Source organism: Polyodon spathula, chromosome 4 (assembly GCF_017654505.1).
Source record: "Polyodon spathula isolate WHYD16114869_AA chromosome 4, ASM1765450v1, whole genome shotgun sequence".
In the NCBI taxonomy this organism is placed as follows: Eukaryota; Metazoa; Chordata; class Actinopteri; order Acipenseriformes; family Polyodontidae; genus Polyodon; species Polyodon spathula.
In genome coordinates this window covers 88757841-88782166 of record NC_054537.1, presented here as the reverse complement: position 1 = coordinate 88782166, position 24326 = coordinate 88757841, and the positions used below count along the sequence as shown (strand labels likewise).

At 36.1% G+C, this 24326-nt stretch overlaps 1 protein-coding gene across 6 annotated transcripts in view; it reads left to right on the top strand.

The window, feature by feature from the left end:
* Positions 1-7610: 7610 nt before the first annotated feature.
* Positions 7611-24326, top strand: part of etv1 (ETS variant transcription factor 1) — a 28766-nt gene continuing 12050 nt past the window's right edge. Inside the window, exons 1-8 of one of the 6 annotated variants that reach the window (XM_041248951.1) lie at positions 7611-7694; positions 8178-8313; positions 9078-9165; positions 9617-9664; positions 15527-15580; positions 22103-22232; positions 23112-23303; positions 23844-24091. In XM_041248951.1, coding sequence (XP_041104885.1) covers positions 8257-8313; positions 9078-9165; positions 9617-9664; positions 15527-15580; positions 22103-22232; positions 23112-23303; positions 23844-24091 — 817 coding nt within the window. In that variant the 5' untranslated portion in view covers positions 7611-7694; positions 8178-8256. Of the gene's footprint in view, positions 7774-8177; positions 8314-9077; positions 9166-9616; positions 9665-9843; positions 10220-15526; positions 15581-18297; positions 18431-22102; positions 22233-23111; positions 23304-23843; positions 24092-24326 lie in introns of those variants that run through there. The other 5 variants (XM_041248952.1, XM_041248950.1, XM_041248949.1 and 2 more) reach the window with 5 other exon arrangements.

Below are 24326 nucleotides of genomic sequence, written 5' to 3'. Positions count from 1 at the left end.
GCGAGCAGTGGGAAGGCATATAACAGTTGCCTCGCCTTGAGGCGTAGGTGGGCAGGCTGTTTCCACCAACAGTGCCTTTAGACAGTGGCGTGACACTGAAAAACCCTACCGTTAAACCAGGCCTGCAGAAGTCGCATGCGTAGAAGACCCAAAGAGAGGGTCTGAGAAGCCGCTGCCATCAAGCCCAGAAATTTCTGGAATGTCACTACCATGAGCACTCTGTTGAGGTGAAAGGGCTCTAAACAGGTAGCTATCCTCTGCACCCTGCTGTCTGACAGAGTGAACAGCATGGACCTGGAGTCCTAGCACAGTCCTAGATAGGAGGCTGTCTGGGAAGACGAGAGATAGATTTTCGCATGATTCACCATAAGGCCCAGTCGTTGAAGGTGGCCGGTGACAAGTTCTGCCTGTGCTGGGCACAAATGAGCCAGTCATCCAGAAAATTGAGCACTTTGTTGCCAGGATAGCCTCCATTAACTTTGGAAAGGCACAGAGAGCTAGAGAGAGGCCAAACGACAAGACCCGGAAGATGTACACTGTTCCCTGAAAGGCGAACTGCAGGTACTTCATGTGCGCTGGTTTGTCCGTGGTGCACTGACACCAATACTCCAGGTGACTGCCTGAGAAGGGGTCCTGGGCCTGTTGCAGCAAACTCCTAGGGCTGCTGCTCGGCTTGTGACTCGGCCTGAGGCTTTTGTCTCTGTGCTGGGCAGCGGAACCTATTAAAGTCTTTACTGCGAGCACACAACATCTTGCAGCAGGTGCAGCCAGCTGTGTTGGTTTCTGAGGTTGCTGGGGCCTTTGGTCCTAGTTTGCCGCTGGTTTGCGCACTGCAGGTGGTCGCTTGGGGAGCAGACAAACAAGCTCATTCATGGATTCCCACACACAGTGAGAGCCCTGCAGCATGTCATCCACCATGGGACCAAACGTATGCCCTGGAGTGATTGGGGCTTTCAAAAGTGGTGCTTTGGCCCTTTCGTACCTGAGAATGCCAAAGCTGACTGCGAGTGGCTACCAGCGCAGCCAGGTTTCTGCCTACAGCCTGCCTGTTCAGTTGACAAATGGCGCAGGTTCTTATTAAACAGGCACAGCTCATCGAGTAGTGGTGGTGAGAGCCTATGGGTGTCAGAGAGGGACCTCAGCAAATAGGACTGGTAGGCTACCAGAATATTACTAAAGTTGCCCAGTTGTGCGGCGAACTCACTGGCTGTAGGCAGGCTTGAGGATCACCTCCGAGACCCGGCACTGTTTGTTGGCGCAGATAGCGTCCTTGGACAGGAGCACTAAATTAGCGCCTGTACCAATGCGGCAATTGAAGCCTCCACCGGCAGAAATTGGGCCAGGCCCAGCTCCTGTTCACCCACCTCCTCAGAGGCAGCGATGGAGAGCATGTCATCCTTCTGCAAATCTGTGCTGATAGTCCCCTGGGACCCCAAGGAGACAGGTGGGGCAGGTGGTGCCGAACACTCATGCAGTAACTCTGCAAGCACCGTTCCTTGGTGGGAAACTGTTACCCAGATCTTCTCCATCTGCTCCAAGTCCACCGATCGCTTGATACGACGACTCCTTTTTTCTCCCCTCGAGGGAGGAGGAGAGGCAGAGGATGAGGAAGACCGTGAAGATGGCTTCTTACATGGGCATCTTTCCTGCTTGTGTCGTTCGCTCTCCCTTGGCACAGTATTTTTTCAATGGCAAGTATTATTTTTTCCATTGTCATTCTGGATGCACGTGCATTGAAGCTGTTCTCTGATTGGTTAATTCACAAGTTGTCGCACGACAAATCGCAAAAATAGGGTCCTATTTATTTTGCGTCGCTCCAGTATCGCCCTGGTGTCACTCTCGCATCACCTGTCATGTCGCCTGTGGCGTGAAGGACACTTATCAAAAGTATAGGCTCTATTAATTTTGTCACATTGCTGCACAGTTTCACGCGTCACATTGCATATGGTGTGTAGAGGCCTGTACAGGGTAAAATGTCTAGACTTCATGGAAATATTTTTCTTCCTGTGCTGTTTACAGTATGATCAGATACTAAATAGATTATTGAAGTCCAATGTGCTAAACACTTGTTATTTCTCATGTTACATCTTGCATTTACACCACTCATTTTGTCTCTAAAACCAGAAACAGAATTTTCACTATGTGTGGAATGCCTGTAACAGTCCAAAGAACGTGTCCTCATCATATTATAAAAATTTTATATATATATATATATATATATATATATATATATATATATATATATATTATATATTATATAACAGTATATATTAATACATAATGGTTGCAGTTCAACATCAAAATATATTGTCCCTCAAGGTCATACTCTACATGATACAAAACCATGGTTTGTAAAACATTTAAGGAGGATGTGACCTCATTGGGCCAATGATGCGTACATTTTGCCTCTTGAATCATTCTGTGGACCCCAGAGACTCACCTTTCCAAGGAACACTTAACACTTCACCCTACACATGATCTTCAAGAACACTTCCTCTTATATGGATACTTCCCTTACCTAACTGAATATATACTGTAATAGCTAAGTTTAAATGGAAGGTTTAGATTTTTGATAAAGATTATTTTTTAATGGCTCTAAGCACTGCACAGTAACACTACAGTAGGCTAAAGGTACACATGTATCCTGCAAGGTGCAATTACATCTGCTATGTTTGGTAAAAAATCTGGGCTTGACATTTGTTTTTTAATTCAGTGCAAAAACTGAATGCATAGATTAAATTAATAGGAAAAATGCCAATGTAAACATACGTACAGTACATTTTTTATTATTTACACTGATTTTAAAGTGTAACCAAAGTTTTTTTTATAAAGAATATTATATTATTTTTCCTTTGGGCAGAATCTTATTAAATCAGGCATTTTACCTGTTTCCACTGGCTTTTTACTTCTGGAGGTTTGGGCTTAAATCTAGATTAGGTCACAAACAGAATGAATGCCATGGTCTGAACTTGGCCTTTCTTGGAAATACAATATCTAACATCCCCTAAAACATTATACAATTCAGAATAATTTTCACTTTTGCCGGCACAAAGGGAGAGTTTGGATTGAAGTATGTGTCTCCAGAACAGGCAGGATGCATCCACATGGGACAATGTGGTGAAGCCAAATGTGTACGCTACCCTTCAATCTCCAGCGTTGTCAATGAAGCACCTTTTACAAGAAACATATTCCAGAAAAAGACACTCAACCGTTTGCTTTGTTAAAATTACAACTCACACAGCTGTTTTTAAGATAAATACTTTATAACAGGTTCATGACCAAAACGTAAAGACAGAATGACATGCCCTTCAAAGGAGGTCATGAATACTAACATAAACACATTCACAGTTAAAAACACAACCATTGATGTAACAGTGCCTTTCCAGCTTTTTAACAGTAATTCTTGCAACCATAAATCAAACACTCCTGTAAACCCTTACTAAAAACACTTTGAAGTGTTTTGTTGTGGATCCCTATGTGAATAATGTACAAACAAATCATTACGTATAACATTTTCTTACAAAAGTTTAAGATATAAATAGCGAAAGACACATTTCAAACTACATTATAATGGCTGAAAACTAATATGTATATATATATATATATATATATATATATATATATATATATATATATATATATATATATATATATACAGTGCCTTGCAAAAGTATTCAGACCCCTGACCAATTCTCTCATATTACTGAATTACAAATGGTACATTAAAATTTCGTTCTGTTCTATATATTTTTTTAAAACACTTAAACTCAAAATCAATTATTGTCAGGTGACATTGGTTTTATGTTGGGAAATATTTTTAAGAAAAATAGAAAAATGAAATATCTTGCTTGCATAAGTATTTAACCCCCACACATTAATATTTGGTAGAGCCACCTTTCGCTGCAATAACAGCTTTAAGTCTTTTGGGGTAAGTATGTACCAGCTTTGCACACAGTGTCGGAGTGATTTTGGCCCATTCTTCTTGGCAGATTTGCTCCAGGTTGTTCAGGTTGGTTGGACGACGCTTGTGGACCGCAATTTTCAAATAGTGCCACAGATTCTCAATGGGATTGAGATCAGGACTTTGACTGGGCCACTGTAGGACATTCACCTTTTTGTTCTTGAGCCACTCCAATGTTGCTTTGGCCTTGTGCTTGGGATCATTGTCCTGCTGAAAGGTGAATTTCCTCCCAAGCTTCATTTTTTTAGCGGACTGAAGCAGATTCTCTTGCAGTATTTTCCTGTATTTTGCTCCATCCATTCTTCCTTCAATTGTAACAAGATGCCCAGTCCCTGCTGATGAGAAGCATCCCCACAGCATGATGCTGCCACCACCATACTTCACTGTAGGGATGGTATGTCTTGAGGCATGGGCAGTGTTAGGTTTGCGCCACACATAGCGCTTTGAGTTTTGGCCAAAAAGCTCTATCTTGGTCTCATCTGACCACAAAACCTTTTCCCACATCGCAGCTGGGTCACTCTCATGCTTTCTGGTAAACTCCAGACGCGCTTTCAGATGGTACTTTTTGAGTAACGGCTTCTTTCTTGCCACCCTCCCATACAGGCCAGTGTTATGCAGAGCTCTTGATATGGTTGACTGGTGCACCATTACTCCACTCCCAGCCACTGAACTCTGTAGCTCCTTCAAAGTGATTGTTGGCCTCTCTGTGGCTTCTCTCACAAGTCTCCTTGTTTGAGCGCTGAGTTTTGAGGGACGGCCTTTTCTTGGCAGTGCCTGGGTGGTGTGATGCAGCTTCCACTTCCTGATTATTGATCCAACTGTGCTCACTGGGATATCCAAACACTTGGATATTATTTTGTACCCTTTCCCTAATCTATGCATTTGTATTACTTTATCTCTAACTTCTGTAGAATGCTCTTTGGTCTTCATTTTCCTTCAGATTCACAGCCTTACCAATGATCCTTCAACAGTGGGGTTTTTATCCAGAAAATGTGACAGCAACTTTAATGGTTCACAGGTGGAGGCCAATGGTAAGGTAATTGTGTCCTCGTTAGGGCAATTTCTTTCATCGGTGCAAACTGGGAGCTTCCACATCACAGGGGGTGAACACTTATGCAAGCAAGATATTTCAGTTTTTTATTTTTTTTCTTAAAAATATTTCCCAACATAAAACCAATGTCACCTTACAATAACTGATTCTGAGTTTAAGTGTTTAAAAATAAAATATCAAACAGAACGAAATTTCAATGTACCATTTGTAATTCAGTAATATGAGAGAATTGGTCAGGGGTCTGAATACTTTTGCAAGGCACTGTATATATATATATATATATATATATATATATATATATATATATATATATATATATATATATATATATATATATATATATATGTTTCGAGTAAGAAGATTAGTGTGATAGATCTAAAATTAATTTAGTAGTTTAGATTTATCCAAAATATTGGGTACATCATTTCCTTTCCATCTGACAATGACCTGGGACTTTCTATAAATGTGCTTTTTTTTTTGTTTAATACTCCCAGCCAGAATATTTTTAACAATCCTTTTTAGGAGTTTATTAATACAAGTATCTTTTTTCTAAGTGATTATGGCTCAGGTTTACACAGAAAACATCTGCTACCATAGTTTTTTTTTTTTTTTTTTTTTTTTTTTTTTTTAAATTTACACTTAAACACATGTCCTGGTGATTTATCTTACTCTTCCAGACCCTTTAAACATCTTACATTACTTTCAGCTATCTTTCAAAAAACATTTTTAAAGAGTTGTCATTCAGTAAAACAAAAAGCAATGAGCACAGCCAGTGTTACTTCTTGTGCTGAGCTAATCAACATGCTGCAAGGCAAAGCTAGCCAATCTACAGCATACCCTGTGTGCCTCAACTGGGGCCTAACAGTGACCCCTGGTCTGCATAATAAAAATACAATATTCAGCTTAACCTTGTTAAACAAAGATTGAATCATTCACTGGAACAGTCACTTCCGAGAGTCTGAAACCTAATATGAGGGAACTAAGTTGTGGCTGAGATGATATCACAGCCCACATCATATATCTAGGCAGGGGTTAACAGCTTTAGGTCACTTCACAATGGCTCGGCACAGCTGCAGAATTACATATATTCATGTACACAATGAATTTGAACACAATGTGTTACTTGTTATTTATTAATCAAACAGACCTCAAAAAGGCACTGCATTAATTCCATATTATATTAGAACATATGTTGACATACTTGGTTATAACTTACTTTCTAATAATAATAATAATAATAAATAATAATAATAATAATAATAATAATAATAATAATGTAAGCAAAACCTCGGGAAAATATATTTTACAACTTCACTCTATCTTGTTCTTTCAATGCTGCTGAAGCATGGTCAATATTTGCTACTTTTTACCTCATAACTTTTTTCGTCCAACTTGTTTTTCTTTTCGTTCTCTCCAATGTGACCCTCCCCGGATTTTTTGTGAATGAAATTTGTTGGCTCGCGTTCTCACTTCAGGCAGTTTGAGTCTGTAGTCTACGAATACATCAATCACGTAGAAACTCGTACAGACCATTGGCTTAACTACAAAGTTTCCTGCAAGTCTGACTGGACCTGCTCCAAACCCCACCCCTATTACTATGGCAACCGACTTTTTTTCGTCCTCTTCAGAAACAGTGCAAATTGTTGCTGAGGTTATAACGTGGAAGAAAGTGTTCAAGAATTTAAAGGAATGTTACTTTGTGCTGTGCATTGTACACCCTGTCATGGGTGTCTGTATAGCCGTAACACTAGCTATATTTAGAGAGAGAGAGAGAGAGAGAGAGAGAGAGAGAGAGAGAGAGAGAGAGAGAGAGAGAGAGAGTCCAGAAGTGAATTTTGTAGTTATTATAGTAAGTTATTGTGAATACTAGAATCTGAGGATAAGGAGTGTTAGAGGGTTACAGGCTTAACTAAACGAGAATATGACCAGCTTTAAATTGGATGAACCGGTGGCTCCCATTGCTGGAGCTGCCAACTGTTTTTATTTATTTATTTATTTTGTTGTTGTTGTTTTGTTTTTATCCCAACTGGCAGTAATATAGTTACTTCAAGCAAAATACCACTGGAATAAAGTGGGAATCTCGCAATGGATGCTAAAAAACTGAAATAAGTTCTTTCAACCAACCCCTGCCAGTGGCCATTTTCACTATGGATGGCAACATTTTAAACAAAATGTAAACACAATAAAATCTAGATTTACCCCATAACAGAAATGTTTTAAAGTGTTTTTCATAACACACTCACATCTGTATTATCTTGGTACTCTGATTATAACTTATTTTTCAATAAAAAGAAAATAACGCAATAAAAAAAAAAAAAAAAAAAAAAATGTTAAATGCATTTGTGTTATGCACTAAACTTCGGATTTTTGCTGCTAGGGGCTGTGATTCTTTTTAATTACCGGTAGCATACAGCATCTGTAAACAGTCAGGCATTTGCTTTCTTCACAAACACCGCCGTCAGTGTATACATTAAAGGTCATAATTACAGACTGCTTTGTGTGACAATATTTTTAAGGCTCTGCTTCAATCGCACGGAAAATCCGCGGTTGATTGGCAGACCGAAATCTGATCCTGTGAAAGAGACAGGCAACCAATGGGAGGGAAAGATCCATCAGTTTGGTTCGGAAGCCCCTGGAGGAGAAGCAAAGGAAAAAACACTGAACTGAGCTTTGAGCTCCGAGGTGAGCTACTGCAACTAATACACGTTTTAAATCAAATCCATAAGGAATCGTATGGGAGATTGCGGTGCATGTTACTTAGGTGAGTCCCCCTTCAAACTTTTTGTGCTCCTTTTAAACACGGCACGACTTTACGCTGGAAAATACATTTTAAAATATGCCTCTATGTAGTTCCGTTACGTGAGAGCAAAAACATGTTGATCGCCATCATTGCTAGTTTAACACACACGCCGATGCTGCAAAGTAAAGGAGCTGTCGACTTACACATGTTTTGAAAGAGGTAGCTGGTAGAATAGCTTTTAGGTATATGCATTGTGCACTGTGTTTTTTTTTTTTTTTCAGAACCCTGTTGCTTGCTTTGCGTATCAGGTTAGGACCGAAGTCGTGTATTTTTATGTATGGAACTGCTCAAGGTTAATTACGTTCAAACGCTTTATTTATTTATTTTTTGTATATATTTTCTAAAGCCAGCTTGTTTCTTTTAAGTTTTAGGTTGATCCGAATCCACATCCAGAAGAAAGCTTCATCTAAATTCCCACAAAATAATTAAATAAACCGACACTGTATGAACTGCAGAATGGATGGATTTTACGACCAGCAAGTGCCTTACATGGTTACAAATGTGAGTGACAAGTAATGAAAGTTGGGCTAATAACTTCCACCCAGAAAGATCCGAAATCACCTGATGATGTGTGCCTATGTAGCAGTTACAAATACAAACCCGCTAACTCTTAAACCCCTGAAAGAAACCGGGAACTTTTGTACGTTTTACAGAATATGTTGAATAACAATGAAAATAAGTCCAGTCATTGTATTTTTTAGTAATTACCTCCACCCACTCAATATGAAAATAAATACATAAATAAATAAAACCATGCTTTTTATTTAAGGAGCATTTTTATTTGGCATGTGATGTTTTTACAATACATTACTTAATATATTACCACTTTATTAGTTTTGCTATGCTAAATCTGCCAAAATGAGACACATTAGTTATTTATTTGGATTAGGAAATGAATGCCTAGGTGTAAATGTGTGTTCCCTGCCTTTATACTCCCAACCCAATGAATAGATATAAAATATGTAACCCTCCACAGATTATAGTGCTGTGCAGAATACTCTACAGAGGGTTGTTTATTTGTAAATGTATTAAGACTATGTACACTGTGTTTATATATTGGAAAAACAACAACAAACTAGAACACGCTTGACGTTTCGGTTATAATCTGACCACAATTCTACAGTATTTGACCTTATTCATCATGTTAGCAATGATAGTTACACTTAACCACTGTCTTGTCTCTTCATCCTTCCTACGAAATGTACTAAAAGCAGTTCATGAGGAAGTTCTTTCAATCAATTGATTTTTTTGTCCTCTTTTTTTAGAACCCACAAGGGACAAAATGTAATGAGAGAACAGTAAATGAGAGGAAAAGAAAATTCTTGAACACAGACCTTGCTCATGATACAGAAGGTAAGTCTGGAGTCAAATTAAAAAGTTAATTTCACGGAGCCTTAACGTTTTGAAAAGTTCAATTTGTTGTAGTTGCCGGGATACTTTGTAAAGTAGCTGCGAAATCATAGTTATTGTTACACTGTGTCAAGTTTCTATTCTGTATGTTATAGACAGACATCGTTTATTTTTTGTTAAATGGATGCATGATATTTAAAAGACTTCAAATCAGTTTGCAGTTATCTTTGTGTTCTTTGTCAGAGTTTGATTAAAATGTATTTGGTGTGTGTGTGTGTGTGTGTGTGTGTGTGTGTGTGTGTGTGTGTGTGTGTGTGTGTATATATATATATATATATATATATATATATATATATATATATATATAATATAATTTTCCACTTTTGTGGCTGTTACCAAACTGGATTAAGACCCAAAAGTTTAAACAGCATTATTTTTTCCTGTCTCCTTTTAGAACTTTTTCAGGATCTAAGCCAATTGCAAGAAACCTGGCTTGCAGAAGGTAGGGCAGATCTTTCTTTAGAACTTTGATCACAGAAAAAGAAAGAAATATGTGAATTAGAAAAGAACAAATGCAGGAACAATTGCAAAAAAAAAAAAAAAAAAAAAAAAAAAAAATCCTGAAGTTGCCTTCTTGGTGTGCAGACCAATTAATCGAGCTCTAAAAGAGCCACCTCATGAGTCCTGCATACATTAGAGCCTCTGATGAGTTTGTCTTTGGGGACTCTGAAGCCGCTCTACCCAGTGTCATCACAAATTACCAGGAGAAATTGCTTGCAGCTCACAATCACATCTGCTTTTGGCAAGAACTCATGTACTCCATGTCTCTATGTCTTAAGCCTGCTTTTCGTTGTATTTAACCGAATCGAGAGCCCGTGCCATTACTGCAGATTCAACTGGCAAATTTGGGGAGCTGTGCAGAAAAGGCTTTCATGACCTGTGCTTTGTTTTTTTTCTGATGGCAAAAGTTAGTGTTTGTGGGGTTATCAGGACGTGATGCTTCAGGATTTAAGTGCAAGTGTCTTCTTCCCGCCTTGTTTGCAACACAGAAGTTTAGGTTGGTACTAGCCTTATCCAATTTGTGTTGGCTAATTATATATTACACTTTATTTTTTGTTGTTTGTTGCATTTGTAGTATTTTTTATAAGTAAGAGGTGGATGGAGAATGTGGTATCACATATTTTTGTAAGTCTTCAAAGTATGTTGCATAGTTGCATGTTCTGCTTTTTGTTTTCATTTCTTAAGATTTAAATTCCAAAACTTGCTTTTCATTCAGTACTGTTTTTTCTTGCTTATATTCTAATTGTTTTCTTTGTAGAGAATCTATACACATCTATGCACATGCTTATTTGCCAAGCAGTAATAGTTACAAATACACATTGGAAATGCATTTACATGCATACAATATACTACTACATGCAGATTAAAAACCTAGTGTTTTTTTTTTTTTTAAATCAGTCTATACATGCAGGTGGTGGGACAACTGCTAATATATCAAATACAGTTCTTCACTGTTTTGAAAGGAACCTTTTATTTTACTAAAGAATGCGATTAGATTTACTGATTCCAAGATTCCAAGGGGTTATATTGGAATACATTAGGTTGATGAGATTTTTTTTCTTAATTCAGACACTTCACTTTATTTATTTATTTTTTAATGAAACTTGGTACTTTATCCTTAAGATATACCATGTCAGAACGTCCTTTGCAAGGTAATAGTTTTTTTGTGTGTTTTTTTTTTTTTTTTTTTTTAGATTACGGATAATAGGGATTAGGGATAACAATGTAATAAGGTCTGAACCAAAATATGTAATGATTTCCAGGTATTATTTTTTAACTTTTAGATTTTAATACATATTTCAATCATTTTATTTTAATTTTATTTTTTTAAAGTTCTATTTTGTTATTGTTTGGTATGTAAAACTTTGGCAGACTATATAAAGATCCTTCAGACATGTTAAAAAATTATAATATTTATGATAATATTACTTGTTCCAGTTTAGTTTTAAAAAATGATTTCCCTTTTTCATGTAAAGTGCTTCATGTCAAAAACTATATTATGTTTAGTAATAGAATCCTTGTGGTTATCTGAGTTCAGTATTGACGAGTAGCCTGTTTTGTAGACAATATAAAAACAATACACAGAAGAAAAAAAATGTTTAAGAATATTTAAGGTGATTCTGCCTATTTTAATGTATTGGTAATTGTATAGGTCCCCAACCCTAAAGAAAATGGCTGTAAAATCAGCAAGCATTTACAACATAAATAATATTCATCTTTCTTTCTTTATTTCTTTTTAATTTTCACTTATTGTTCCCCTTTTTTTTTTTTTTGCCCGCCCCCTGATAGACTAAGAAATTGTAAAGGTCAAATGTATTTTATTGTTTATTTTTGGTCTAATTTGTAATTACTTGGTGCTGTGGTAAAATGTTTAAGTAACATTTTCATTTGTATGTATGTTCATTTCCATTTTTGTGTAGTAGCAATATATATATATATATATAATTTTTTTTTTTTTTTATTAAAGCTAAAACTTATAATTGAGGTAAAAAAAATTTTGAACCTCTGTCCATTATTTGAAATTAAGGATTTTAATACTTAATAAACCATTTTAATAATCAAAAGTGTAAGTAAATATGACAATCTATAGAAAAGTTTGCTAATATTGAACTCCCCAACATCTCACAATAGATTATGGTAAAATAAGATGGAGGTTTCAAAATATACATGCAACAAACTTTCTCTATAAGTTTCTGTAATTTTGGATAATACTCAATGTTAATTTCCACTCAACTCTATACTCTGTGAAAAATACTACAATTTAATGTATTTTTTGGGGGAAAAAAGCAGAATTAAACATTTTCAAAATGCCTGAAATGACAAACCCTGTTTTTAACATGCAATGAAAATGCGCTATGCTTGCTTGAGGTGACAGCAACGTTTTAAAATAAGGAAATCTGCAATCTTTCCAACTAATACATAAAGATATGTTATATATTAATAGTTGTTGCTTGAGCCTTTTGACTTGAGATGTTTTTGGTATTGCTGGCAAAGTAAAATGTATTCGTATTAAATGGAAAGTTTGAACACTACGTTATGGTATGATATTAGATCATGAATTGAATATTCTTAAATGTTTGAAAAATGTATTGCTGCTTCAGCTTTTATCTGAAAAGAGAACATTTATAACATTGACTAGGAACCAGCTCAATCTATTTGTTGAAAGAGGTGAAATAAAAAAAAAAGTGGTGTAATAAATCTATTTTTTATAAATTTATATTTTATAAAATGGTATGCCTATGACTCAAGCTATTTTGATCCTGTTAAGCTTTAAAGTATAGGAATCCTGTAAGTAGTTTTAATATTTTATATTTAAGGAGATAAAAAAAAAAAAAGTGTCTGTCCATTGACTGACAAAGGTAATACTGTAAAGATTACAATTTTACCTGTCTTGATTCATAGGTCAGGGTATTTCATTAGAGATCACCGATTTTAAATAATTACTTCCTGTCCATTACGATAAAAATGAACACCAACCCATTTCTAAGATTAATTAGTTCAGGTAATTGAAACTAAAAGACAAGCCTAGATTGGATAGAATGAATTTCCGACATCATGAATAAGAAAGTTGATGGGTTACTCTCAGCCCTCAAGTTTTTTTTTTTTTTTTTTTTTTTTTTTGGTCAAAATTATTTGGATAGACAGGTTAAAAGTAAAGTGTACTTTTGGATTTAAACTTAAGGGCAAAATATTTAGTGAAAACATCCTCCATGTTTATATATTGTTTCACTTCCTATAGCAACACCCGTTTGTACTTGGAACAAAAGGTCAGGAAAGGCATATTTAAACATAATAGAATTTGCATAACTTTTTTTCAGGTATGGTGTGCTTCAGTCTAAAGACGGTAATGCTTTCACTTAAAGATTGCTTCTATAGAAAGTTTCAGTTTGCTTTGCCCATTCTTACTCAAAGGGTGTGATGTTGCAGGCCTGTTAAACCCACATGCTTGGCCTTAGCCAGTTTTCTTTTCTTTTTTTTTATGAATGGAGGCAGAGCTCCAGTTCTCCTGCTGTCTTCAAGAATTGTTTGGTCATCAGCTGTCTCATTCACTAGCAGAAAGAATGACTCATACATCTTCTGGCTTGTTTGGCTCCAGGTCACTGTTTTATCCACACAGCTAGACAGCAGGTTTTAATTAAAACATTAACCTGTTTGTGAACTTTGAATTCACCTTTTAGAAAAAAAAATGGCACTTATTTTTAGGTCATAGGGAAAACAAAAAATAGGGAATTTATTTTGTGAATGCATCGTAAAATAATTTTAACAATCGTTCTGAAGTTTTTGTAATGTTGTTGATAATTTCCTACTTGGCAGTCATAGTGGTACGTTAAGAGTACCGAATAACCATGTTTATCCATTCCTTTGTCAGTTTGTGTTTGAAATTCAAGCAGTATTTACAGCCGCCTTCACTTGCATGAGCTGTATTAGCACTGCTGCAGTATAACTAGGTTCCATTCCTTCACTAGAAAATTAAAAGTATATTAAAAAAAAAAAAAAACAATCCTCATCAGGCATGTAAAACTGTAGGTGGTTCACCCCCCAGTACCAGAACTTGGGAACGTGATTTCTTTTAGCGACGCACACTCTCCACCTTACCCTGCCACACATACTGTGAGGTAAATGTCATTGGAAATGTTGACCTTTATTACTGGGAGTTGTTATCTTCAGCCTGTGAAATGGCTTGCATTTACATTGAAGCTGGGAGTAATTTAAAATGTAATACGTGTTTTAAAACTGTCTGACAATTACAACCTAATGTGTATCAATATTGTACCTGTTACTTCTCTTCTTACATTAAAGGTGAATATACAGCTTACCTTACCTTGGCTACCTTACTGATATTGTTAGGATAAATTCCCTTTCCTTGGTTACCGTATTGGTATTGATAGGATAATCGGTTACCTGCATGATATAATTAAATAGTGATTCAGCCCAAATAAATTTTACAGATCAAAACCGTCTTCCTTTTACGGCATCTAAAGGAACCAAACCCACACTACAAATAAAAAATAGTTATTTAATAAAGTAACTGCATTTTATTTGTCTGTCACGGTGACTCATCATTTGCAGGAAAATTGTATATTTTGTACTGAAAATAATAATTTGATGAAACACATACTTTGTAACCCTATGAAACTATTGCAGTTGCTTTAGATACGATTGGAAGTGCATGTGTGCTTAGGATGTATAACTACCTTGATTTTATTTTATTTTTATTGTTGTCCAGTTACATGGTTATTATCTTTGGTTAGAACTGGTGCAAAAGTAAACATGGGCACAACTGGGCTTGCCTTTCAAAAATAAACAACATGCCTGTACTTGAAAAAAAAAGAACTTCCAACAAATATAACTGAAAATGGGTACTAGAGAGAAAAGTGCATGTTTACCTCTTGCTTTAAATATCAATGTGTTGATGATATAGTGCCGTTGAAACTCCCCGGACTACTGTTAGGGTGGTGATCTGAATTTGGCCTTGGGGATGTGGCAGCTCTCTGTTAAAGAAGGAAAAATAGATCTAGCGGGAATTTTTAGTGAAGACAAAAACATAACTTTCATTTCACTGCCCATAAAATCTGGTTTTTGGTATTTTTCCTTTTTGTAACAGAATATTACTTCTTGATCCTGCGTAGCTGGTTATGGTATAGCAAAATCAAAAGAACACAGTAGAGGTTTAAATTAACCCTTCAAGTATTTGGTATGTAACAAGTGAAGATTTCTTTCTAAAGATTTATAAGTTACTCCTTTTGAGTTTCATTTAATTGGACTAGTAAAGCTTAAAAGTAGGCAAGGGGAAAAAAATGATATGTACATGACGATAACAAGGATAATCTTTTTATCTTCATGATGCATGATCTAAAGACATCTTTAGGACATTATATACATTCTTTTCTTTTTCTTTTTTCTTTTTTTCTTTTTAAAACAAGATGCCAAACATCAAGCTGCTTCTCCGTACTCACTGGAAGTAATGTTGTTTGAATTAGTCTGTTTCATCTGCTTTCATTCTCCTTGTCTAGAGCTGAGAAAGATGAATGCATTTTAAATGAGACAAGCAAGACAGACAGGCTTGTGTGTATCAATGCTTTTAATAAAGGGATGCATGTCTTTTAAAGCAGTTTTTCATTAATTAGGCTTCAAAAAGTGAAGTGCATCACTAGAGAGTAGGTGGAGGTGAACCTTGTTACTGGTTTGTCAGTGGGTTGACTATTTTTTTACAATATTGTTACTAAACTGTACGTGATTGATAGTGTTCTTTGGGTATGGCTCCATGTGATTGATAAAGACCTTGTCACTCCCTTTTTTACAGCTCAAGTTCCTGACAACGATGAGCAGTTTGTACCAGATTTCCAAGCTGAAAACCGTAAGTGTAACTTATTTGTTATTTTGTGCTGGTTTTGTTTTTTATTTGGATAGGTTATTTTTACTTGCTGTCACAAGAACCCATGTTTTGCAGTGATACAGAAAGGTGGCATGCCTATGAATAGGGATGTTTTGGGAGTTAGGGATACTGGCTGGGTTAAGGTGTTGAAGACAGTACACTGACAGTGTAATTCATATGACTTTTGTTGCTGGTGGCAGATTGAGAACCAATCGGCATATTTCTGAGAGCCGTCAATCAACTTTTGGAAAAATTATGTTAGCAGTTTGCAGCATTAGAGAATTCTGCTTTTATAGTTCAGGTTGTAAATTAAAAAAAAAAAAAAAAAAAAAAAAAGACGAGACGGGATTACATTTGAAGTGCTTTAGTTTAGTCTTTTTAATTGGAACTGGTTCACCACATACAAATATTTGGTCAAGTCCCCAAATGTTTCCTGGTTAGTGTTCTTGTTATTACATTCCAAATTGGACATTGTCAATGGAACAGTTAAAACAGGCAAATTCTGTTTAGACCTGTTTTGGGTGTCTTATTTCCGTTTGTATTGGTTGTAATGATTTTTGTGTGTGTTTGTGTGACACCACTGGATGCGAGACAGTGGTCTTACTTCCAAGTAAATCTTTCCTTGTAAATCGAAATATATTTTCTTAACATTTCTGTAATGCACAGTTGTGAGGGAGTGAGATTGAGAGCTGCTTGGCACTGAATACTTGCGGCAATTCTGCTGGCATTTAAGATCACACTGTTTGCTAATGTAGAGGAGGCTGTAGTTGACAGTAGTTTGGCACTGGTCCAGTTCAGCTGTGTTTGTGAAATGTTGTTGTTTTTTTTTTTTTTTTTTGTTTTTCTTTTATAGACAGAGACAAAGTGCAAAATCATGGGCCTAAGCTTTAAAGAATAATTAAAATAAATAATGTATGTACTTTGGCTGAAGTCATTTCTAATAGCTCTGTTACATTTAAGTCAGAATTTAAAGACTGGAATATTATTAATTCAGTCAAATACAAAAAAATATATTTACTGTACTAGTATATAAATAATTTAATTTCAGGGGATGCTGTGGATAGCTTCAAATGGCAAATGTACTTAATACTGTAACACTCTAAATACACAGCTTTGAAACAAATGGTATAGAATTCAGTCAGTACTCTGAACAGATCCCTAAACTAAAACTAGAGGACGGATGGATAACCGTGTACAAATCTTGACATGGTTTTGCATGCTCTTGGGTGTCTGTTACTGTAGCTCATATAATACGTATTGTAATTATTGCTTAAGCTTTACTGAGGTTTCTACATTTCCATCCAATAATATTATTTTGCACAATACTGTATTTGTAAATAGGTATCAGATGTACTGCCTATTTCCAGTATACAAATTTTAATTAAAGTGTGCCATATCTGTGGCAGAAGATCTATTTTGGAAACTAATTTAAAATGGTGCTAATTTATCCACATTAGGGACCTTTCAAAATGAAACTTGTTCTGACTGTGGAGTCGCTTTAACTGAAAATATGTTGAGCCAGTAAATGCACATTTTAATTGATGGCAACTCACTTAAACAATGCTGTGATAAAGTATGAAACTGGTGACAATGATTTGCCATGAGGCATGATGTTCTGGAACGTTCTTAAATAATTAGCTCTGTTTGTTAAAGGGGTAGAGTTTCCCTTTTATTCCCTGCAATACATCCGTTTTCATTTTAAGCAGATTAGATAACAGTTGTATTCAACAAGCCCAGGACTATTATTTTTGTCTTTGTTTATTCCAGTAGCTTTAGCTTGAAATTGAAAATGATTTCAGCAGACAATCACATTCTGGGAGTGGCTAAGCTCTTCAGCTACATAATAAATGTTGACACTTTTTCCATATTGTAATTTGATTTGGTGGAGTCATTTTAAACATTTTTTTCAGTGCAATTTGGTGCTGCAGGATTTCTGGAAAGCTGCCATTTTTGTTTTTCTGTATGGATCATGGCATTTTTATAATAAAAATGTTATTAGCATGTGATTTTAAATGTATCCTGGATAATTTGTAAAACGAGTTATTATTGAGAACATTTCCAGCAGAATTGGATCAATTTCATGTAGAAAGTCATAGTGTGGCATACAAGCAATATTTCCAGTCTAGAAATCTTTTAAAAGCTGCATCTATTTTTAAAAGATCCATTATAAACAGATTCACATTAATCTTGATGTAATTTGAAAACTTTACACCTGACATGCTGGCTGGAGAATCTTTACTTCCAATAGACAGTGCAAAATTTGCTATTGATCAGCATTTTTAAATCTAGCGCAGAAAAAATCTATAGTGACATTTTCCTGTCAATTCGAAGTGCTCCCTTTTTGTCGTAGTTGCAACGGTTTTAAATTGTGTTGCTGCATTTAATGTACAATATTGTCAGGTTAGTCAAACAATGCAAAATTACAAATTTATATGGAAATGGCAGATTTCCCTTTAAAATTGGATTCTTAAGATTTCTTGCTTGAAATGTATCTTTCTCTGATCGGAGGTTATCTTGCGTAGTAGTGGCCCGCGTACAGTACGAGCACACGCACCCATGTTGTATTAAAACAGTACAAGTACTACTAAAGTATTTGGCAGCAGGGTACATATTTTGTAAATGTATTTTATGGATGTCAGCTTTGAATCTTGTTCACATTTCTTGCTAGTAATACTTTCCTTTTCTTGGCTATATGGCAGGCAGCAGTCTCTGACACTGGATCTCTTCGATAACCTTTTTGCTGCATCTAATGCACCTGGCCATCATCAATGCTTTGCTCCCCTTTTCTACTTTATTGAAGCAGCAGTAAGAAACTCCATGATGCATCAAAAGGTTAGCAGCTAATCAATAAAGGCCTACTCCTCCTCCCTGAGATAAAACTGACATATTGATCAGAGATAAAATGGCTGCCTATTTCTCACAAGTGCTGTTATTGACCATGGAAACCTCAGAACTTTAACCCACCAATCAGGAAACTCCATTGCAGGGCACTGCCACACAGAAGACAAGCAAAGTGGTGACATGTAAATAAATCGGTACATTTTAAAGATTCACAACAGTTACAATAGCAATAAAGGCACTGTTAAACCGTTTCTAATTGTAATAAAACCCTGAATATTGGGGCCTGCTCTACAGGGACGAGTTTTATTGATGGAAGAAAGGATATAAGGATGTTAAGATTGTACACATTTGGGAAGTGCACACAGCAGCAGGGCTTTATTTGCTCTTAAACTGTGGAGCGACTGCCATCCCAGAAAATCACAGTTGATAACTTTTTTTTTTCTTCTTTTTATTAAATCTTTAATCTCAGAAGCAGGCTAAGTTTGACTGTCGTTTTATTTAAATCTGTTTAAATGACTTAGTATTGGAATCCTCTTATCCTCATGTATAAGATAATTCTGAGTTACATTCATATCATGCATTCCTGTTAGCTACTCGCACTGGTAGTTATTTTCTGCTGTGCATTTGTATATTGCAAGTTATTTTATAAGTGGGGTGTGATAATGGGGTGACCATGACAGTGACTTCGGTAAAAGGTCAATTTATCTTTTGACCTGTGAAGATCACATCCTGCCAGTGGCTGTTTGAGTTCATGGTTAGAAGTTTTGGGTTTTTAAAACAATTACCTGTGTTGATGCTTTTCCAGCACAAAGGTGTCAGATGTCACTGTTGTCGTAACAGTTTCACAGTGCAGAATGCACTGAGAAGAAAAGCCCAGGGCATCTGCTAACCCAGGGTCATTTCTTCAGATTCTCAGATGAGTGTACGGCACTCTGTTCACACACAGAGAAACAGAACTCTAACATTACAGCCCCATCAACGTGGCCACAGAAATTACATGTGGATAATGGAGCATCATTTCATTTTCTTCAAGAACTGAAAAAAAGCTGTTATTGTAACAAATGGTTTTAAAATTAGACTAACTAATGCATCCTGGATTTCAATCGCAGAGCTATCCATCTAAAATCAGTACTGTACTGTACTATAATACTATATTAATGGACTTGTCTAATGTAAAAGGTGCTGTCAATCTTGTAGCTTTTTAGTATTATGTGCAGTAACAATTTGAAGCAGTGGTTGATACTTCACTAATAAGGTGTTTACTGGCGATTTATTTAAAATTATGTCTTTCATTGCAATTACTCTTTCTTTATCTTAACAGCAGGCTAAGTTTTATTGGCATTTATTTAAAGCTTTTCAGCCCCTAGCCAGCTGGCTCCCTATTTGAAAATGCACTTCTGGTTTAGTATTAATGATTTGAGCTTTGATGCTGGCTAATAGAGCTATTACAGCCGGTGAGCCAAACAAGCTGGTGATGATGAGATGGCCAATGCAATCATAGTGATGACATAATTTAGATTGTGCAGACACAGAACATTGTACAGAGTTAGGAAATCAGATTGATTCATCAATTTAGTAGGTCTGTGTTTGCATTAAATGTCCTTTTTAGGTTCAAAGAGAAACAACTGTTCACTCGAAAATGGTATGCTTGCTACACAGATAAGTCATCAATTGATATTTTGTTTTACTTGATAAACATCTTTGTAAGTAATGTTTCCCTAAAATTGAAGTTTTGACTAGCTTGCACAGTAGCTACAGTAGGGTACTTCATTACGTTTATAGTATTTTGACCCGACAGGAGCAAGTTTTTCAAGTCCGAAATGGGAGAGTGCAACCACACAAGCAACGTGACCAGGCTAAATGAAAATACTGTAAAACACGTTTGATTGTAAAAAATCTAGAAGGGTGTGACGTGACTGAGGATAATCTATGTACCAAAATTACATTTTATATATATATACACACACACAAATATAAGATTTGGTTGTCTAAAGATCTCTAAGTAAATTACATAAAAGTTAACCGAATTGTACCAGCATTGTATCAATTACAGTAGGAAAAGAACAGGTACACATACAGTATGCAATGTGACTACAGTATCCTATGGTTTTGCACTTTTTACAGTGCAATCAGTACACTTTGGCTGTTCAGGTTTTCATTAAGCTGTGACTTGAGCAGTCTATTGCAGATTAAATTCATTGCCGTTTTGTAGAATTCCTTCATGTGTCAGTTATGAACTGATTTTTTTTTTTTTTGTAAATTACTAAATTTTTCAATATGCAGATGTTGCAACGACTTTTAAAATAATGTGTAACTGTACAGCATATTTCATATAAGTCTAGCACGCAAGACAGTAATTGTGATCTTATGGTGCCATATTAGTCCAATGTGTGCTGTTGCTGACTTGATCTTGTGATTATTTTTACTTTGAAGGGTTTATAAACAATCAGAATGCTGCTGACAAGATGGGTTGACCTTTACATTTTTAATGTGAAATACTATCTGCACACTTGTCTGTGATGGGTTCTTTTCTCTTATCTCTGAATCTTGTGAGGTTTCTGTAGAGTGGACCTTAAAGGGAAGATAGGATTGCTCTGTGTGTGCATGTGATTGGTCAGCAATCATATTCTATGAAAATTGCACTTAACTCCCAACTCTCAATAATTATTAGATTTGAATACATGTACAGCACTTATTAGTTGTGCGTGGTCATGTGCTGTCAGCAGACATGACGTTTCAACACTGAAATCTATATCTGGAGAATAATGTAGTTATTCTAGTGTATCTGCCATGTTGCTTGCTGTGTATGCCTTCATATTGAACAGATTAAAACATCTTTTAAAAAAATAAAATAAAAAATAAACGATCCAGGCCCCAGCAGTGTTTGCTTGACACCTGGGGCGCACTAGAAGTTAACGGGCTGAAATACTAAACAATGAAAGCAGCAGGCTGGAGCCGTGTTCAACCTAGGTAATTAAATTAGTGTTGATCATGACTGCAGATGATGGGGATTTGATCAGAAATCATTTAGTACTTAACAGCCTTTTACGTGAGCTGGGTCCATGTGGAAAGGAAAAGTAAATTGTACAGATTAATGTCGTGCTTTGAGGTGTGCTGGTAAGCTAGAGTCTGCCTTCCCTTGGAGAACTTGGTATTATTTAATGAGAATTCAAAATGTGTCTAGAGTATAAAGATAATGTACAAATTACTTGTAATTAACACTGTAGATGGTTTCTTTAAAATATGCAAGTACAGGGCTTGGTGACATTCAGTGAGTATAAAGTACTCAGTGGTGGTGTGGCAATACTAAACACACAAAAAAGTATTTAGTCTGTCATCGGTTTTGGTTCATGTTGTTATATACTGCCATTTTATAAGTAACCCCTACTTATTCTTAAAGCTGATTTATTTAACAGTGTTATTTCATCATCTGGCTTAAACATATAAAACAAAAATGAAAAAGTAAATATTGTGAATTAATCAAGGGTTCTTGCGTAATAAAGTAAAGATTGCCTGTCAACATGGCTTAACCATGAATTTAAAGAGTTCATGAATTATTCAGTCGTAAAGTAATGGGGGGGACACTGCACTGTACATTGGATCTGTCTTTACTGAATGCATTTTATGCTGACCTCCCTGATCGTTTTGTTTTTCCATCTGTAGTGGCTTTTCACAGTCTCCCACTGAAAATCAAAAAGGAACCCCAGAGTCCTTGCTCAGAGTTAAGCTCCACTTGCAATCAAGAACAACCTTTCCAGTTCAGTTATGGGGAAAAGTGCTTGTGTAATGTCAGGTAAGAAAACATTGCAAACACCTGTTGTACCTTATTTAACTGGGAATAATGTACAATGATTTGTGTGCACTTCATAAAAATGCCTTTTTCAAACACAAAAAATATGTGCATGAGAAGCCCCTAAATATATGTTAAACCACATTTGACAGAAAAATACTATTTAAAGGCTAACCTTAACAATAAAACAAATCTAAGCTTTGCTTATTAAAATTGTATTTGATTCAAAAGGGTAATCCTGAAAGTATGGACAGAGTTAAAAGAAATTGAAACAGACTATCAGTTAGTTTTAGTAAAATAGTTGATTTATTTCTGTGTACAAATAACTTCCATTTAATAACCAAGTATCAAATTAGCTTTTAAAGATTAGATAAACATGTGTTGCTTTCACAGTTCAATAGCATTTAATGTAATTATTTTGTGGAAGATTCCATTTTTCTAACACCGTCAGTCTGATCATCTCGAGGGAAACCCGCACAGCTTCTCATTTACACTATGTGCTTGTTCTTAATATGTCTGCATCCAAACATTTACATTGAACTATGGCCTGCGTTGGATCTCTTTTCTTTAAAGACTCCATAATCACTGTTAAGTAGGTGGGAGACGGAAACATTTGTTAGTTTTTGTATTTTTGTTCATGTATTAAAAACTCCTATTACTAAACCTAGACTGTGGTGTGAAAGTGTTGACTTAGCAATCGCCCGACTGTTCAGACCCCTGGAACCTGGTAATTTCAGTAATATACCTAAACAAGGCATTTCAGAATGCAGGGCTATTGTGAGTTTCACCCTGTCAATCATACCACCATCTTCCATGTTCCTGTCATTCAGCTCATTATCCTAATGGATAATGTCTTTTGAATTTGCTGGTTATCGATCACAGTGCTTATGATCAGAAGCCACAAGTGGGAATGAAGCCTTCCTGTTCACCGACACCATCCAGCAGCACTCCAGTGTCCCCTCTCCACCATGCTTCACCCAATCCAGCACCAACTCCCAAACCAGACAGGACCTATCCTTCTCACCTTCCACCGTCCCAGCAAATACCTGACAACTCTTTCTCAATGGACCACAGGTGAGGAAATGAATGAGAACAAAATCAGTGGAAGTTGTTGTTTGCTTTATTGAAGCTGACAGTTGTTGCTTTATGATTGTGATGTACCATGAACATAGTAAAACAGTGAAAGTCTCTATATGATGTCTTCCTTTTTCTAATGAAAGAAAGATATAAGGATTTCAAACTGCTTTGTGTGGTAGGTAGTAGGATAGTCAGGAGGTGTACGATCCTGGAACTGAACAACATGTAATGGATTTTAAAAACCACCATAAAGAAGTTTTGTTTGTTTGAAAAATATCATTGGTGATTTTATTTTGGCCCTTGCCAGTAATTTTAAATGACATGTGTTTACTGTAAATCATGATGGTATTGTGACATTTGGATGTTTTAATGAAGCTTATATAAATTCTGCATTCTGAACCTGTTTAAAGTATGACTTCTAGGCCAACTTTCTGCTCATAAAACACGTACAAATACCTTTTGAGCTGACTTATTTCCAAACAAAAATTTCACTTTAAAAAGGCTACGTTGCATACAATTTTGGCCTTTTTCTTCCAGATTTCGACGACAGTTGTCAGAGCCCTGCCATTCATTTCCCACCCCCTCTGCAATGTCCAGAGATGGTCGGCCTATGTACCACAGGCAAATGTCAGAGCCCAACATCCCATACCCACCACAGACCTTCAAACAGGAGTACCCTGATCCCGTATATGAGCATGCTGCCATGGTGGGGGGTCCAGCCAGTCAGAATTATCCACCATCAATGATTATTAAACAGGAGCCAAGGGATTTCACATATGACTCAGGTTTGTATTGCACAATTCTTACAATTGCAACCTTGTATCCTGATGTGAAATTAAAACAAATTAAAAAGTGTTGCTGTACTTGAATTCAAGACGAGAGACCTATGAGGCAGAGGCCAAAGCCATTAACTCGGAGGTCAAGGATGAGGATGAGAAATAAGGAATGAGGCAGAGAATGGAATCCTCCGAGCCAAGCTTAGGCAGTGGCCTTTTAGTTTGGGTCCAGGATCGGTGTCAA